The sequence below is a fragment of the Lipotes vexillifer genome, unplaced genomic scaffold (genome assembly GCF_000442215.2).
Source record: "Lipotes vexillifer unplaced genomic scaffold, Lipotes_vexillifer_v1.1 scaffold164, whole genome shotgun sequence".
In the NCBI taxonomy this organism is placed as follows: domain Eukaryota; kingdom Metazoa; phylum Chordata; class Mammalia; order Artiodactyla; family Lipotidae; genus Lipotes; species Lipotes vexillifer.
The window spans coordinates 4,446,541-4,463,449 of NW_006789313.1; the positions used below are offsets into that span (position 1 = coordinate 4,446,541).

Consider the following 16,909-nt stretch of genomic DNA (forward strand, 5'->3'; position numbering starts at 1 on the left):
AGAGCGTGTTATAAAACATGTTAAATAAGTCAAAATATAAATCAAAAAATCTGGGAGAGTCTAAATCAAAATGTCCATGAAAATTATTATCACTTTTTTGCATGGTAGGATTCGTTAATTCTCTTTTTTACTTATTTGTATTTTTTCATTTTATCTAATAAATGTCTTTCTTTTTAAATTAATTTTTAAAAATCACTTTACTGGGCTTCCCTGGTGGCGCAGTGGTTAAGAATCCACCTGCCAATGCAGGGGATACGGAGTCCAACCCTGGTCTGGGAAGATCCCACATGCCGCGTGCGGAGGAACTAAGACCGTGCTCCACAACTACTAAGCCTGCACTCTAGAGCCCATGAGCCACAACTACTGAGCCCGTATGCCACAACTACTGAAGCCCGTGCACCTAAAGCCCATGCTCTGCAACAAGAGAAGCCACAGCAATAAGCCCGCACACCACAACGAAGAGTAGCCACTACTAGCTGCATCTAGAGAAAAGCCCGCATGCAGCAACGAAGACTCAATGCAGCCAAAAATAAATAAAATAAATAAATTTTTAAAATCACTTTACTAATTAACAGCAATTAGGAAATTAAAATTGTGCAAATGTTTTAAAGTTTAGGATTTGATTTGGCAGCTTTGGCAATATTATTTTAGTATTTGCTATTATTTCCCACTTAAGCTAACCCTGGTTAGCCTAATTCATTTCAATGATTTCCTCTTTCAGAAGGAAACTTGTATTAGTTTCCTAGGACCATAGTAACAAAGTACCAGAAACTGGGTGGCTTAAAACAACAGAAATACAGTCTCTCACAGCTCTAGAGGCTGGAAAACCAAAACCAAGGTGTTGTCAGGGCCATGATCTTTCTGCAGGTTCTAGGCAAGAATCTTTCTTTCCTTGCCTCTTCCTAGCTTCTGGTGGCTCTGGCAATCGTCATCTTGTAGCTGCAGTACTCCAATCTGCCTCCATTGTCACATGGACTTTTACCCCATGTATCTATCTGTGTGCCCTCTCCTCTGATAAGGATATCAGTTATTGAATTTAGAACCCACCCTAATCCAATATGACCTCATCTAAACTAACTACACCTGCAAAGTTCCTATTTCCAATTAAGGTCACATCCTGAGGTTCCAGGTGGATGTGAATTTTGGGGCGACACTATATAACTCACTATAAGACTAAAAATAATTTAGTCCACAAACTCTTAAAAGTGTAAATTAGCACATTTTGGAGGGCCTATTTTAATTTATTAATATTGTAACTGTATAACCTCTGTGGTAAGCAACCTTAATTGTATGACTCCTACAGAACTGTGCTGACAAATTACCCAGGGATGTTCATAGTAACATTTTTTTTGTAACAGTGACAAATGGGAACAACCTAAATGCCCATCAATTAGGGACTGGTTAACTAAGTTATCATACATCCATGCCATGTATACTCTGTAGCCTTTAAAAAGAATGAGGTAGATCTGAGTGACAGACATGGAAGACATCCAAGATGGATTAAGTGAAAATACAAGTCAGTGCACAGTGTTTAATATGTTTCCACTTATGTAATAAACTTCTACAAATTAAACAATCCTACATTTATTTTATGTTTTAACGGATGACTATCTTTCAAAAGCACTTCAATAAACACAAAAGGTACTTATTGTTCTCCTTCAGTTCTTCTGAATCCCACTTCATCCTTTTATTAGTCTGCTTGGGCTACCATAACAAAATACCACAGACTGGGTGGCTTTAAGAACAGAAATTTAGTTTTTCACAGTTCTGGAGACTGGGAGGTCCAAGATCAAGGTGCTGGCTGATTCAGCTCCTGGAGAGACCTCTCCTTCTGGCTGTAGACAGCCACCTTCTCATTGTGTCCTCACATGGCAGAGTGACACAGCAAGTTCTCTTGTGACTCTTCTTATAAGGACACCAATCCCAGTATCAGAGCCCTACCTTCATGACCTCATCTAACCCTAATTACCCCCCAGAGGCCCCATCTCCAAATACATTGTGGGTTAGGGCTTCAACATATGAATTTTGTGAGGACAATCCTCCTTACAAAAAACTCAGGCTATAAAACAATGCTTTATAACGGAACCAATCGAGACTTTTTAAAATTAGCACATAAGAAAAAATGCCACAAAGGACCTGGATTAGTCATTCAGATCCTTGGTGTAGAGACAGTTTAGCCCACCTCCAAGACAGCTGAAATTAATCACCAGCATGAATCCAGAGTAACCAAGTTTGAAGAAACATGTTAGGCTATCAGTGATATGTCATTATGACTTATGCTATGGTTGTCATTCTTAGCTTTCAATGGGATCTGTGGGAATGGCAATCCTCCCAGCTTCCTAAGCAAGTGCTGGAGGGAAGTGCTGTAATGGGAACCTGTGAACTGCAGGTAAAATGTGAATTGCACAACAGTCTTCCTGAAATTAAAAAAAGGTAATTGCTAATGAAGAATGGTATTACTAACCAAAATCTTTTCCCAGCACCATATTAGTTCATGTCACTGCTGACAGGAGCATTTCATGACACTGCAGAGCCATGAACCAGAAATTGAAAAATTTGTAATCCGCAAAGAAATGGTGCAGATACCCAAGAGCTAGCAAGGTAGGATCTTACTAAAAAAAAAAAAAAAATTTTTTTTTTTCCACTACAGAGGTTTGAAAATGCAAACAGACAAAACAGAGGAAAAAGTTTCCTCTTGTTAAAACCCCATTACTGACATGGAATAAACTGCATCATGAATGGTGCAATAGTAAGGTGTTCCTTTTCAGAAGGCAATAATGATAGTAGAGTTAAATAACACAAATAAATGGAGATTGCAATATAAGTCCGTTTTATTTAAGCTGCCAAAAGGATTAGGAGCTTTTAGAGCACACTGGGGGAACTGGTTGGACGCCTGAGGATAGCCGAATAGATTATAGGGACACTGTAAAATGGCAGAGACCAAAAACTTAAGACATAGCTGTAAAGCTTTTTTTCCTTTAAAGGGATCCATTCTCGCAAATCTGGTTGTGTGAAATAGAAATTTCTTTGTTCAAATTTCAATCCAAATGCAACTGCTCTGAAGAGAATGGCATGAAGTATTAGAAATAGTCAGCTTCTCAGACTCCTAAAGAGGTTGGGGGGTGGGGTGGCAGGGGTGGGGAAGATATTTACAAAAACAAATACCAAAACTGCGTAGGTGGCACAAATTGTAAAAGTCAAACAAGGCAACTCATATGACCTGTGGAATCATGGTTTGCCTTCTCAGTTTCTTTAATTAAAATCATATTTGCTCAAAGCCACAAAGTAAAGGAAGTTTAACATTTATTTTTACAATTTCAGTATTTCTATTATTTTCTAATTCAAGTTTATCCCAGTGGGAGGCATAAAAGGAGGCTCTTAAAAACTAATGATTGCTTAAATTACTTTGTGTAAATTCAAACCTTGTTATTTTAGAGCAACCAAACACTCTAGGTCAGTGGTTCTCAGTCCTTGCTGCAAAGGAGAATCACCCACCTGGAGAGCCATACAAAAATACTGATGACCTTGCTCCACCCTAAGCAAATGAATTAGAATCTCTGTGGGTGTGGCCAAGGCATCAGTATTTTTTAAGGGCTCCCAAGATGAGTCTCCTTTGAATCCAGGACAGAACCATTCCACTTCTAGGTTTAGAATCATGTCATATAATTAATAACATTTATATTTCTCTAAATCCAAAAGTGGTACCTGCATAATGCAGAGAATTACTAAAAGTATGGGAAAGCACAATTTAAAAAAATGATATGAATTCCCATTATTCCTTAATGTGTTTATGATTTGTCTTCTATGAATATACCATATATGAAAGAATAATATGCAAAATATGTATTCCAAAAAAATACATTTTAGAACTAGAAGGTACCCTAAGAAGTTATCTGGTACAAGTCCCTTATTTTATAGAGGAAGAAATGTAGGACAAGAGAGTTCCTACCTCTCTTAGGAGTTCATTTGGAGTCAGGATTAAACTACATGTTTCCCCTTACTTTTCTTACAAAACACATTTTTGTGCAAAAACTTGGATCCTCAAAAGTTTAATTCCAAGAGAAATGCAAATCAAAACTATAATGAGATATCATCTCACACCAGTCAGAATGGCCATCATCAAAAAATCTAGAAACAATAAATGCTGGAGAGGGTGTGGAGAAAAGAGAACACTCTTGCACTGCTGGTGGGAATGTGAATTGGTTCAGCCACTATGGAGAACAGTATGGAGGTTCCTTAAAAAACTACAAATAGAACTACCATATGACCCAGCAATCCCACTACTGGGCATATACCCTGAGAAAACCAAAATTCAAAAAGAGTCATGTACCAAAATGTTCATTGCAGCTCTATTTACAATAGCCTGGAGATGGAAACAACCTAAGTGCCCATCATCGGATGAATGGATAAAGAAGATGTGGCACATATATACAATGGAATATTACTCAGCCATAAAAAGAAACGAAATTGAGCTATTTGTAATGAGGTGGATAGATCTAGAGTCTGTCATACAGAGTGAAGTAAGTCAGAAAGAGAAAGACAAATACCGTATGCTAACAGTGACCGCCTGGAGGGGTGGGATAGGGAGGGTGGAGGGAGGGAGATGCAAGAGGGAAGAGATATGGGAACGTATGTATATGTATAACTGATTCACTTTGTTATAAAGCAGAAACTAACACACCATTGTAAAGCAATTATACCCCAATAAAGATGTTAAAAAAAACACATTTTTATAGATTTTTAAACCTTAAAAAAAAGCTTAACTCCAATATGAAACTCCATTTCCATAAAGGATCTATTATTTCTAATGATATTCTAACAAACTTTAAAAAATATCAGTCAGATCTTTAAAGAGTGCCTTCTTCTTTCTCTTTAATTCTAGCACATATATAGCAAGTTGCCCTCTGTGTTCTATGGAACATTGATTCCATTGGACATTAACAAATGTGATAGAAAAAAAAAAGCGGCTTGTTATTCAGGCAGATTGGGAAACAAAATGAAAGGAGATTTACTGAATCATTTCTTGTGGTTTTAATGTTATAGCAGTAGCACCGATAATCTCTGGGATGTATGTGCAGAATACAATATCTCGAGCTTATCTGACCTTGGAACCTTTCCTCAGTTCAGTCTCAACATCTTCACGTTCTCTGGAACACGTTTTTAGCAAATAACACTTTGAGGATTCCTAGAACAAAGGAATAAAAGACCTGGAGTACCCTTGCGACCAAAGAAACTTTGTTATAGCTTAAAAATTTTTATAGCAAGTAGGAGAGTACTTTACAAGGGAAGGAATATATGATTTGAATGACAGTGACAGCAACATTGGTTATAAAAGGGAAAAAAAGTAAACAACTTAAAAACCCAATAATAGTTTTAATTATGATATAGGTATACAGTTGAATACAAAACCCAATCACCACAAATAATGTTGGAGATTAATGACATTAAAAAACACGTCATGCACTTGTGGCGAGCACTCTATTCAACCTCAGAACAAGCCTCGAAAGCAGGTACATATAGAAAGGTCTGAAACACAAAGAATCTAACTTGCCCCAAATCACGCAATTAAGTAACGAAGCCAGAATTCAAACGGAGACCGTCTGAATCTTGAGCCCAAGAGCCTTAACATACCCACACTGCCTCCTAGGTTTGCTGCGGAGCAGGGACAGAACTATCTACGTCACAGGGTTCCTGTGAGAATTAAATGAAATAATAGACATAAAGTTCCTGGAGCACGGTGGACATTCAACACCCAGAAGCTACTAAATAACCCACTCAAGGTCACACAATACGTGGTGAAGCCAGGATTTAAATAGATATTTGAATCTGTGCTCCCGGTAACGGGTAAGAGCTCCAGACGCTTTTCAAGGCTTCAACCCCTAATGGAGAGCCAGTATGGACTTCCCTCTGTCCCATAAAACGCAACCCAGAGGTGAGGGAAGACCCAGCAGGCCTTCTTCAGAAAGAAGGGAAGGCGCGGAAGACGCTTTACATAGCTTTACATTCTGCCTTTTTTTCCCTCCCACCTTCTGTAGTTCAGACCACACCCTTCGGTCAGCCGCCTGACAATTTCCGGGACGGAAGTGACGTCTATAGTTACGCGCCGGATGTGAACTTGCGGAGTGAGCCTCAGAAGTCGCGGACGCCGTTGAGCTTGAGGCCTGGCTGAGCTTTGGTCGGGAGCTCTGCAGCTTTGGGAGGCGGCCGTTGCCATGACGGCCCAGGGGAGCCTGGTGGCCAACCGAGGCCGGCGCTTCAAGTGGGCGATTGAGCTGAGCGGACCTGGAGGAGGCAGCAGGTGAGGTGCCTGGGCAAAGTACGACATCAGAGCTCCCACCCCAGCACTACTCCAGAGGAATAGGACCTGAACCCTCAGGCCCAACTCCCTGAAAAGGATGGGTGGCCCAGAAACGACTCCTGGGGAGCTAGCGGCTTATCTGCCATAGAGGTTTCTATGACCAAAGGATGCTTATTTCATTCCTCCCTACAGGCAAGGGTCTGACGAACCCACGAGAGGGCTGGTCTAATCTGGGTAGATGCATCTGAGGATCTTTATTCCTGTGATTCGAACGGGAAATGTGGAATATGAAGTGTGGAAGGCTGCAACCTTAGTTTCTTGGTTTTGGTCTCTAGGAGCCGAAGTGACCGGGGGGGTGGCCAGGGAGACTCGCTGTACCCAGTTGGTTACTTGGACAAGCAAGTGCCTGATACCAGCGTGCAAGAGACAGACCGGATCCTAGTGGAGAAGGTACAGAGGTATAGATGTCACTATAGTCCTTGGGCCAGTCCTGACCTACACACCCACCCTCTCCCACGCAGCACATGAATGTCTTAGTGTAGATGGCCCTTATCCCGAATATTTGATAGCTAAACTGCTTGAGATTAGTGTTACATTAGTTGACATATCAGATCCCAAAGTGCTCAATAATTGTAAAAATAAAAGACGTTTGAACATAAGATATAAGGAAGTAGGTTGAAAATTAGCTACTGGTAGCAATGCGTTCCAGTTCAAATCATCTTTTTCTACTGGAGTTCCCTTATACCACACAACCAACCTGTCAGAACAGTCCGTTGCTTTTACCTTCAAAATAGATTCAAAATCTTAATTCTTATTGCTGTAATCTATCATCCTGGTCTAAGCCACTTCATCTAATACCATTTTCCCGTTCGTTCACTCCTATAGTCAGAACGGCCTCCTTGCTGCTCCTTAAATATGCCAAGCAAGCTTCTATTTCAGGCTTTTTGTACTTGTTCTTTCCTTTTCCCCCAGATACCTTTATGATTTGCTGTCTCATCTCCTTTCAGTCTCTCAAATGTTACCTTCTTAGTGAAGTCTACCCTCATGGCATTCCCTGTCTTTTCTTACTTTATATTTCTCCGTATCATTCATATATATTTCTCCATATCATTCATATATAGTTTACTTATTTTATTATCTCTCTTTTCACTCTTGTAAGCTCCATTAGAGCAAGATTTTGTCTCCCAAGTCCCTCGAACAGTGCCTGGCACTTTCCTCTCAGCCTTAATACTGTTCAATATTAAATGAACTTTGATTCATGAAATGCAGTGATTTTCACAACATGAAAATGACAGAGCTGTTGTCAGTGATTTTCTTGATAAGTGTCCTGTCATTTTTCATCTTGGTACATCAAAGCATAATATGAATAATACATGATAGTAAGGTATTACTAAAATGGCGTGATTTTAAAGGCAGATTATTATAAAATATGTATTTTAGAGCAGTTCTGTTGTATGGGTGATTTGATATTTAAACTCTCAGATAGGGACTTCCCTGGTGGTCCAGTGGTTAAGACTCCATGCTTCCAAAGCAGGGGGCACAGGTTTGATCCCTGGTCAGGGAGCTAAGATCCCACATGCTGCTCCGCAGGGCCAGAAAATTTTAAAAAAACAAGAATTCTATAAATAAACTCTGATATAAATGATCTGTGTAAATGACAGATAAGGGAACTGTTTACACATATGGCCATTTATTCTTTTATGTGAATAAACCCAAATGGACAGGGGTATATTATTCTGTTTATATAGATAGATTTACTTTAAATATTTTGTTTAGGATTTTTTTTTTTTTTTTTGGCTGTGTTGGGTCTTGGTTGCTGTGCACGGGCTTTCTCTAGTTGCAGCGAGGGGGGGGGCTACTCTTCATTGTGGCACGCAGGCATCTCATCATGGTGGCTTCTCTTATTGTGGAGCACAGGCTCTAGGCATGCGGGCTTCAGTAGTTGTGGCACGTGGGCTCAGTAGTTGTGGCTCACGGGCTCTAGAGCACAGGCTCAGTAGTTGTGGCGCATGAGCTTAGTTGTTCTGTGGCATGTGGGCTCTTCCCGGACCAGGGCTCGAACCCATGTCCTCTGCATTGGCAGGCGGATTCTTAACCACTGTGCCACCAGGGAAGCCTCTAGGATTTTTGCATTTAGGTTCATGAGTGATACTGGTCTGTAAACTTTTCTCATAATGTCATTGGCAGGTTTCGGTATTTATGAGGCCCCATATTACAGTAATGAATTCATTTTTTCTTCTCTGAGTTTGTATAAGATTGGCTTTATTTTTTCCTTAAATGTTAAGAATTTGCCAAGGGATACCATTTGGGCTTAATTATAGAGTTTCTTAAATTTATAAGGCTATTTAAATTTCCAACTTCTTATGCCATTTAGGTAAGTTGTTATTTTTTCTAGGAATTTAGCCATTTCCCCCAAATTCATAATATTGATCACTTTAATATATGGAAGACCTATAGAGATGTCCCTTTTTTCATTCTTGCTGTTGAATATTTTGCTTTTTATTCATCAGGCTCACCAGTATTTTCTTAATCTTTTCGAAAAAACCTTTGGCTTTGTTGATTTAAAGAAAATTTCATTAATTTCTGCTCTCATTTTGATTTCCTTCCTTTCCATTTCCTTGGGTTTAATTTATTTTTTCTTCTTGAAATAGATGTTTACTTTTATTTAGTCTTCTAATGTGTATTTAAGGGTGTAACTTTCTCAAAGCTCTGTGTCCCAGTTTTAATATATGGTATTTGTTATCAGTTAACAATATTTGTTTTCCACGGAAATTTCTTCTTTGATTAGTGGATCATTTAGAGCACATCTTCACTCTAACACATAGGGGATTTTCTAGTTATCTTTTTGTTATTGATTCCTAGCTTAATTGCATTGTAATTAAAGAATATGCTTTGTATGATTGGAGTTCTTTGAGAGTTATTGACACTTTCTCCACAGCTCAGTGTCAGTTTTTGTAAATGTCCTATGTGTGTTTGAAAAGAATGTGATTTCTGCACCTGTTGGGTGCAGTGTTCTATTTGTCAATTGGGTTAATAATACCATTCAGATCTTTTATATCTGGATTTGTCTGTTTGTTCTATTAGTTATTGAGGTATGCTAATCTACCACTATGTGGATTTATCTAGTTCTTCAGTTGTAGATGGGCCAGTGATAGATGCAGAAGAACAAAAATAGGGAAGTCTGCTCTTTACCACAAGTCTTGGGGGAAAATGGTATTTGGGAAACCCATGGGGAAAAACAGAAATGGTGAAGATGCCTTATCTTTAGAAGAGCAAGCTTCCTGTGGCAAAGTGGGAGAAGGGCAGAGGTGGTGGAATTGAGGAGTCAGCTCACTCAGAAGCACAAAGTCGGGAATTGTGTTCATTTGACTTTAACACCAGTGATATAACGTAAGACTGAGGATAGTGATCAGAGGTTAAAACTGTGTTTGTTTTAGCGCTGCTGGGACATTGCCTTGGGTCCCCTGAAACAGATTCCCATGAACCTCTTCATCATGTACATGGCAGGCAATACTATCTCCATCTTCCCTACTATGATGGTGTGTATGATGGCTTGGCGACCCATTCAGGCACTTATGGCCATTTCAGCCAGTAAGTATTCTTGAAATAATAATCCTCCTTGAGCTTTGAGAATCAAAAGGCAAATTCTTCGGCAGAACCCATCACGGGAAGTCTTTGGCACAGCTAGCTCTTGGCTAATTGCAGTAGGAGTGTGTGCAGGGTGGTGATGGCAGTGGTGGTGGCATGGAGGAGGAAATGGTGCTTGTGGGTTTTTGTTGACCTTTAATGGTTCTATTTGTACTCTTACTATGGGACTGGACTGTCTGTGTTATATATATATTAATATATGGCCTGATTCGTATTGAAAAAAAAAAGTTTTTTTGGTTTTTGACACTTTCTGTTACCCCAACAGCTTTCAAGATGCTAGAAAGTTCAAGCCAGAAGTTTCTTCAGGGTTTGGTGTATCTCATTGGGAACCTTATGGGTTTGGCATTGGCTGTTTATAAGTGCCAGTCAATGGGACTCTTGCCTACACATGCATCAGATTGGTTAGCCTTCATTGAGCCCCCTGAGGTAAGGCAAAAGGAAAGTTAAATTTGGGGCAGATGTAATGTACAGTAAATAGTTGATCCATTTGATGGTGGGGGATCACAGTTGCTCTTAGAGCTCATTTCTTAAGAAATAAGATCCATTAGGAGTTTGGAAGTTGTTATATTTTAAAGATAAAGCAAAGTAGAGCTTATGATTAAAGTATTAAGTACTTGATTCAGGAAGTTATTTCAGTTATTTCTCATTCACCATTAACCTATTCATTTTTTCTTTTTTCAGAGGATGGAGTTCAGTGGAGGAGGACTGCTTTTGTGAACCAGAGAAATAAGCATGTGGTGCCTATGTATCTGGAGCTCATTTACAGCCGCCTTCATGCCCAGTGGCTCCTCCTCAGCATACCAACCCTTAACATTATCACTCACTGAAAAGGACCTTTTGGTCTCTTTTCTCCATGGTGAAGAGACAAATCCTAGAAAGACAATGTACATATCACTACAAACACAAAAGAACTATACCACGACTCTTGACTGAAAATAAGGTAGAAAACTTTATTTATGTTTCCAGTAGAGAGCAAAACAACAAATAAAACCATAACTCTGTAAACAAAAGGGTGGTTGCAGATAAATCAAGAACTACAGCAGCATCTCCTTTTAATAAATTAAATGGTTGCGAACAGTGCTTTAAAAAAAAGTTGCACAAGTTTCCCTTAAATCTATCCTCCTTAATATTTCACTTCTATTTAACACAAGCTGGGACATAATTCTGTTGGAGATACTAGAGAAATGTGAGAAACTAATGCTGAATTCAGATTATACATGATGGAAAGAAAAATAAACCAGACCAAAAAAGCACATAAAATGCTTACAGTGTAATTGCTACTTTAGTTAGCCACAAAAATGGATTTTTAACATGTTTAGGGAGAATGAGGATTGGCGGGATCTCGGGGGCCACAGGAATCTGAGGCAACGGAAGATACAAAGTAGTGATCTTTCCCCTGCCAAAAGGAACTTGGCACCTGTCAGACAGATGCTGCAACTCAAACTTAAGCTTTTAAGATAGCTATAAAAGGCAGAGGGCCAGCAGTTGGAAAATGAATATTGTCATAACCTGCCCTGGTAAAGTCATAGCTAAGACTTAAAAGCTGGATCTCTTCAAAAGGCAGGAGGAGGTCTTTCCTTTCTCTTCCTGCTTGAAACACAAAGCCCCTTCCCCTAAGGTGCATTCTCTCATCAAGTTTTCGGTATTGCTTTATTTGCAGTGATTAAAAGAGACAAGACAGTTTGCAGACAACATAAGCAACACATAGACATGAAATGCTCTAGACAGAGATGAGTTTAAATCTGGCCTAATAACCACTTCCCCATGTAACACTGATTGTGTTTTAGGGCCTAAAGTAGGGGCTATATTAGTAGCCACTAATTCCATTATCCCTTTAAAGGATTCTTACAGAGCTCCAGCCACAAAAACTCTTCTAAAACTAACCTTACTTTCTGTCCATTTGGCCAGAGGTTTTGTGTAAATGTAAAGGAGTTCCTGGGCAAGATGACCTTTAGAGCATGGGTCTTTTAATAGCTTGGGTCCTAGGGTACCTGTTCCACTACTGCTGGACTCAACTTAGCAATGGAGTGTTGCAGTGAAAGTTGTAAACAATGCTTCTACCCTCTGCAGGAAGCAGCAGAAAAAAAAGACTTAAAAGATCTTGTCTGCTTTGCTACCTGACTGGGCTGGGACACTGAGAGAAGAGCAAAGGGAATAAACCAAAATGACTCAGTTTCTTGAGCCATATTGAAGGGTTCTTCTCCTCTGTCCATAAGGGTCAGATGAACAGTCTGCAGACTACGGAGCAAGTCAGCTTGCTCCATATCCTACTGGTAATGAAAGAGTGGTACTATTTATCATTAATAAAATGAAATTCAAAAGCAGACATGAATACAGGCAAGATAGTTTCTTGGAATACCCTATCTATCCTGTACAATAAATGAAGATTTCACATATATGAAATTACCACTTAGTCACACAGGGCAGTTTCCCTATGCTCGAAAAGCAGGTGTTTTGTGATCATTAAGTTAGCAAATAAAAAGCTAAGCTTGCAGAAGCATTTCCTTGACACATTTAGAGCTTTCTGAAAACAAAACTGAAATAGAAGACTGTTACCTTGGGTAATCTCTTAGTTCAGATCCAAGTTTCTGCAGTCAAAATGAAGAATAAAATTGAAAGGAAAAAAAAAATGCTCATACTTAGTGCTGAGCTGCATGCCCTCAAGTCTTCATTATGGCTGGCTTTGGGAATGAGTCCACAGGTTTCCTAATGAAATAAGTTTCTTGAAACAGGCCAATGCCAATTGCATGCCACTTCAGTGAAGTAGGTAAGAAGAGTAGCAGCAGCTCAGTAACTTTGGCACTGTGGAAGGAGTATGGCTATAAACTTCGAATTCCACTGCTGGATTCTCCCTTTGAAGGATAATCCAAAGGTTTTAGCAAAGGATTTTAGCCAGTCTTCCTAGTGTGTTTGTTCTTATGATTTTTGATCTGTGCCTATAATCCAGAGGGCATAAAAGGGAGAAGGAAAGGAGAACCTATTGGTCAATATGCGTCATCATCTGCATTTCTTAGATAACAGCTTATATATTTTGCCCATGTCTCATAGGTAACCACAGACTGCATTTATGTAAATCTTGATAGCAACCTTTCGGAGTTCGCTTAGTTTGTCCATTTGCAAAGAACCTGAAAGAAATAATTTTTACTCAACCTTTTAAAAAACAGTTTCCACGGTAACAGTGCCTGTATTACAATCCTAACCACAGGATGGGTTTGAGAAACAGCTGAAATATACAACACAGTATGTGTACTTAAACATATTTTGGGGGAATCTTATTCTGGAGGAAGTAGGGGCTGCAGTTTCATGTTTCCGTTTTTATATATTAGTACCCTAATGTAAAATTAGAGTCCTGGAGAGCAGTGGATACACTGACAAAAATTTTCATCTTGGCTTGCCACGGATGTCTCCACAAAGATGTTAGCTCCCCGTGTACTTGGCCATGAATTCTTTAGTATAATGAGGCTGTGTCTCTCTGGCTGTTACCCCCATGGTGTGTCATCATTGAATCGTGACTTCTGAGACTCATCTTTGATGTCAGATGTGTACTTGTCTTTTGTCTTCAGTTGAATTTCTAGCATCCCTTTTGCCAATTCATTTTATTGGTTTAGCTTGTTAATTCTAACTTGCCTTTATCTGGTACAGGCATGGCTTGTAGGACTTGAGCATTGTTCTGAGGTTGAGGGAATATCTGCTTCTTCTTTAAGGACAGCAGGTCATATGGTAGCAAAGAGCAGATCTGTTTGTACTTTTCTGCACAAGCACTTGAGGCTCACCTCATTAAGAGTTCAGCGTGATGTACACAGAACACAGGTCTCTAGTTGATGGAAGTGGTAGTAAAGAGCTGGCACTTCCATGGAGGATGGAAGCCTTTTTGGAAAGGTGAGGCCCAGCAGAGTCATTCAGGGGTAGATTATGAATAAATGGTGATCACTTCACTGCCACCACCTCGGACAAGAAGGACTCGCTCTAGTCCTTCAGTGAGCACTTCTAGGAACTCCATGTCTTCAGAATTTGTCAAGGAGACAAATAGGCAGAAGAGCACAATTTAAAACCTGGCATCATGATAATCTGAGTTTATCTGACTACAAAGCTGTAAAATCAACATGCTTGTTTTAATTATTATATATTCAGAACTGGAGAAGTCTGAACTCTGGATTCAGTCGAACTCTGAAGTAATCTGGGGATCTAGCCTCTTTGCATAAATAATACAAGACTCTCTCCCATTTGTTAGATTTTTTTTCTAAATGTTATTTTAAAATGGGGGAAACCCAGAAGTAATGTGTTATTACTACATAGCAAATAAGGCAGAAAGAAGAAAAAGCCACAACAGGGCAGCTTGTAAGATTCCAGGAGAGAATCCCAGTAATTTCCAAGTGAACCTGCTCAAGTTAGATTTTTTTCTGCCAGTTCTTTTTTCTTTTTTTCTTCAAATATAGTTGATTTACTCTTTGTTTTCTTTCAGCCTCTTTTCCTTAATGGTACTGGTGGGAATGGACCAGTCTGTGCCATTGCAGTGCTGAAGGGGTCCCAGAAAAACAATCCTGGAATTAGGGTATGAAGAAGAACCTTATCTTTCCCCCTCAGAGGAGATTCCACTTCAACTGCCTCTCCCCTAACTCCATCCAAAAGAGAGAGGCTTTGCAAACTGGGAAGAGCCTGGAAAGGAGAAGGGCTGTGGGTGTTCCATCTCTAGGACTGTCAGAAAGGGTTCTATACACTGAATGTTAAAAGTCATGTTGCAAATATGCCACCTAAAAAAGTCTCTTTAGGGTTCAGAGAGAACATGTTATACCCAACTCCCCTGAAGGAGAGTAGTATCACTAAGTAAGTATCCTTGCCTGAGACTTTGAACAGTCTTCCCTCCTCGAGAGAGGAAGTCATAGACAATGACTTTTACAGTTACTTAGTGTCCCATCTAAAACACAGGCTAAGGGCTTCCCTGGTGGTGCAGTGGTTGAGAGTCCGCCTGCCGATGCAGGGGACACGGGTTCGTGCCCCGGTCTGGGAAGGTCCCACATGCTGCGGAGCGGCTGGGCCCGTGAGCCATGGCCGCTGAGCCTGCGCATCCGGAGCCTGTGCTTCACGACGGGAGAGCCCACAACAGTGAGAGGCCCACATACCGCCAAAATAAATAAATAAATAAATAAAACACAGGCTAAGATTTTCCCTACTGGAAGTTTTGCTGTCGGAAAGGATACAGTTTTCATCACCCTCAGGGTTTCGGGGTGGCCCTGGCATATTCAACAAAACCAGCTTTGCTTCATGGGACTTGTTAACTATAACCTCATTGAGCTTCACTGCTGTATGCATCCGCCTCACATTGGACTGGTCCCTGGAAGGGAAGCGTGGTGGGGAAGAAACAGATGGGTTAAGGCAAAGAGAAAACTAGGCATATCGTCAGCTTTAAAAAACTTGAGATTTTAGAGATTTTTTGCTTTAACTATGATTGATGTAATGAACAAATGATTGATTGCCTTATAATATTGATATCATGGTTTTCTCATTCTACATTTTGCTTGTTTCATACCAGGAACACAGTATGGACAGGAAGAAAGATGGTTAGCTTATGTACAGTGTTAATTGGTAGCTGATAGGCATAGGCAAACAATAGAAAGATGGCTGGATTTGGGGTGAAATGAAGACTAGATTCTGTCCTGTGTATTCAGGCAGGGCACTAACTAGGATACTATGTTAAGTGATAAGCTTGTGAGTAGGAAAACTTACGGACGCATGTTAAGTAGGTCCTGGAATCCTTCCATTGACTTGGCCTTTTGCCCCCGGGATGCCATGTACTTGTCTTTCGTCCAGGTCATGTGCACCTTCTCCTGATAGGTCTCTGTCTCTTCATCCTCATCAGAGCCAATGCTGGTCAATCGTAGCATTGAATTCCGATCTTTTACCAGCTGTGCCTGAGGAAGGCCCAACATAGCTATAACTCTATACCCAATTTTCTCTCATGCTTCATCTTTAATTATTTTGAAATGTGGTTATAGTGGAATAACCAATAAAGCAATCGGGAAAGAATCTGTCATGCTGAGAACAATAGTATCATCCCTTTCAGTGATAGACTTCACAGGGCCAGGATTAGGTCAGTGCAGCAAAATCTCACCTCTCTGTCCCGCTCTGTTTTGGATAGTCGCATGTGCCGGAGCATCTGGGACCTTTGCTCCATCATCAGGGTGCGCTCGTAAGTATAAGCTGATATGTCACTGTCATGCTGCCGTAGATATCACACGGAGTAGGCAATAAGCACAAAAGAGAAAGAACCATATATTTTCATTTCCACTCACTAAATTACACCAGAGAAAGTATCACAATATCAACCTAGGTTTTAGTTTTTGTTCAGTCATTGAGCTACGTAAATATAATAATATTGTGGATTGTAGATCAAATCCAGAGCCCTGAGTCTTTTCCACAATCTAACCATGACATATGTGTTTCCTTGAAACACAAAACAAAAACCCCAGTCTTATTTTTTTTAATACTTACAGGTTATTTTTTTAAAAAAGCTATGTGTGATTTTAGCACGAATATATGAACTGAAACTTAATAAAACTGTATTAAGCAGATAAGAATCTAGCAGAAATAGAAGGGCTATGGAACAAACAAACAGGAAAGCAAAAATTAAAAACTACCACTAAATACACATCACATATGCATTGTACTTATCTAGATCAACATATGAGAGTTTTGTTGGAACTAAGGAATTAATCCACATTTGCAGCTGAAGAAATTTCCAAACCAGAAGAGGTTCTAGAATGACAGGGTAGTCTCTCTGATCTCAAACTCAGCTTTCTCACCATCTCCACCACTTCCACCTCTGCCTCAATGCGAAGGTGATACAGGAAGGTGGCCAGGTCCTTCTTCATCTGAATACTGTTGTCTTCTAGTTGGGCTACTGTGAAGATCCGTATGCTGCATTTTCGCCACACCTGAGAAAGTACCACATACACATGGAAAATT

At 39.9% G+C, this 16,909-nt stretch overlaps 2 protein-coding genes across 9 annotated transcripts in view; one reads left to right on the forward strand and one right to left on the reverse strand.

The window, feature by feature from the left end:
- Positions 1–6,088: 6,088 nt before the first annotated feature.
- Positions 6,089–11,201, forward strand: EMC4 (ER membrane protein complex subunit 4). 2 transcript variants are annotated; one of them, XM_007462524.1, is made up of 5 exons: positions 6,089–6,298; positions 6,634–6,748; positions 9,736–9,889; positions 10,212–10,372; positions 10,628–11,201. In XM_007462524.1, the coding sequence occupies exons 1-5, from the start codon at positions 6,213–6,215 to the stop codon at positions 10,661–10,663; spliced, it is 552 nt and encodes a 183-aa protein (XP_007462586.1). In that variant the 5' UTR covers positions 6,089–6,212; the 3' UTR covers positions 10,664–11,201. The 2 variants fall into 2 exon arrangements, with proteins under 2 accessions (XP_007462586.1, XP_007462587.1); XM_007462525.1 differs by lacking the exon at positions 10,212–10,372 and having other exon boundaries at positions 6,177–6,298; positions 10,628–11,027.
- A 2,002-nt stretch (positions 11,202–13,203) lies between these two features.
- Positions 13,204–16,909, reverse strand: part of SLC12A6 (solute carrier family 12 member 6) — an 87,728-nt gene continuing 84,022 nt past the window's right edge. For 5 of the 7 annotated variants that reach the window (XM_007462527.1, XM_007462528.1, XM_007462526.1 and 2 more), the window contains 5 exons: positions 16,747–16,878; positions 16,056–16,163; positions 15,671–15,855; positions 15,145–15,278; positions 13,204–13,948 (listed from right to left, as the gene is read on the reverse strand). In XM_007462527.1, coding sequence (XP_007462589.1) covers positions 13,857–13,948; positions 15,145–15,278; positions 15,671–15,855; positions 16,056–16,163; positions 16,747–16,878 — 651 coding nt within the window. In that variant the 3' untranslated portion in view covers positions 13,204–13,856. Of the gene's footprint in view, positions 13,949–15,144; positions 15,279–15,670; positions 15,856–16,055; positions 16,164–16,738; positions 16,879–16,909 lie in introns of all 7 variants that reach the window. The other 2 variants (XM_007462532.1, XM_007462531.1) reach the window with 2 other exon arrangements.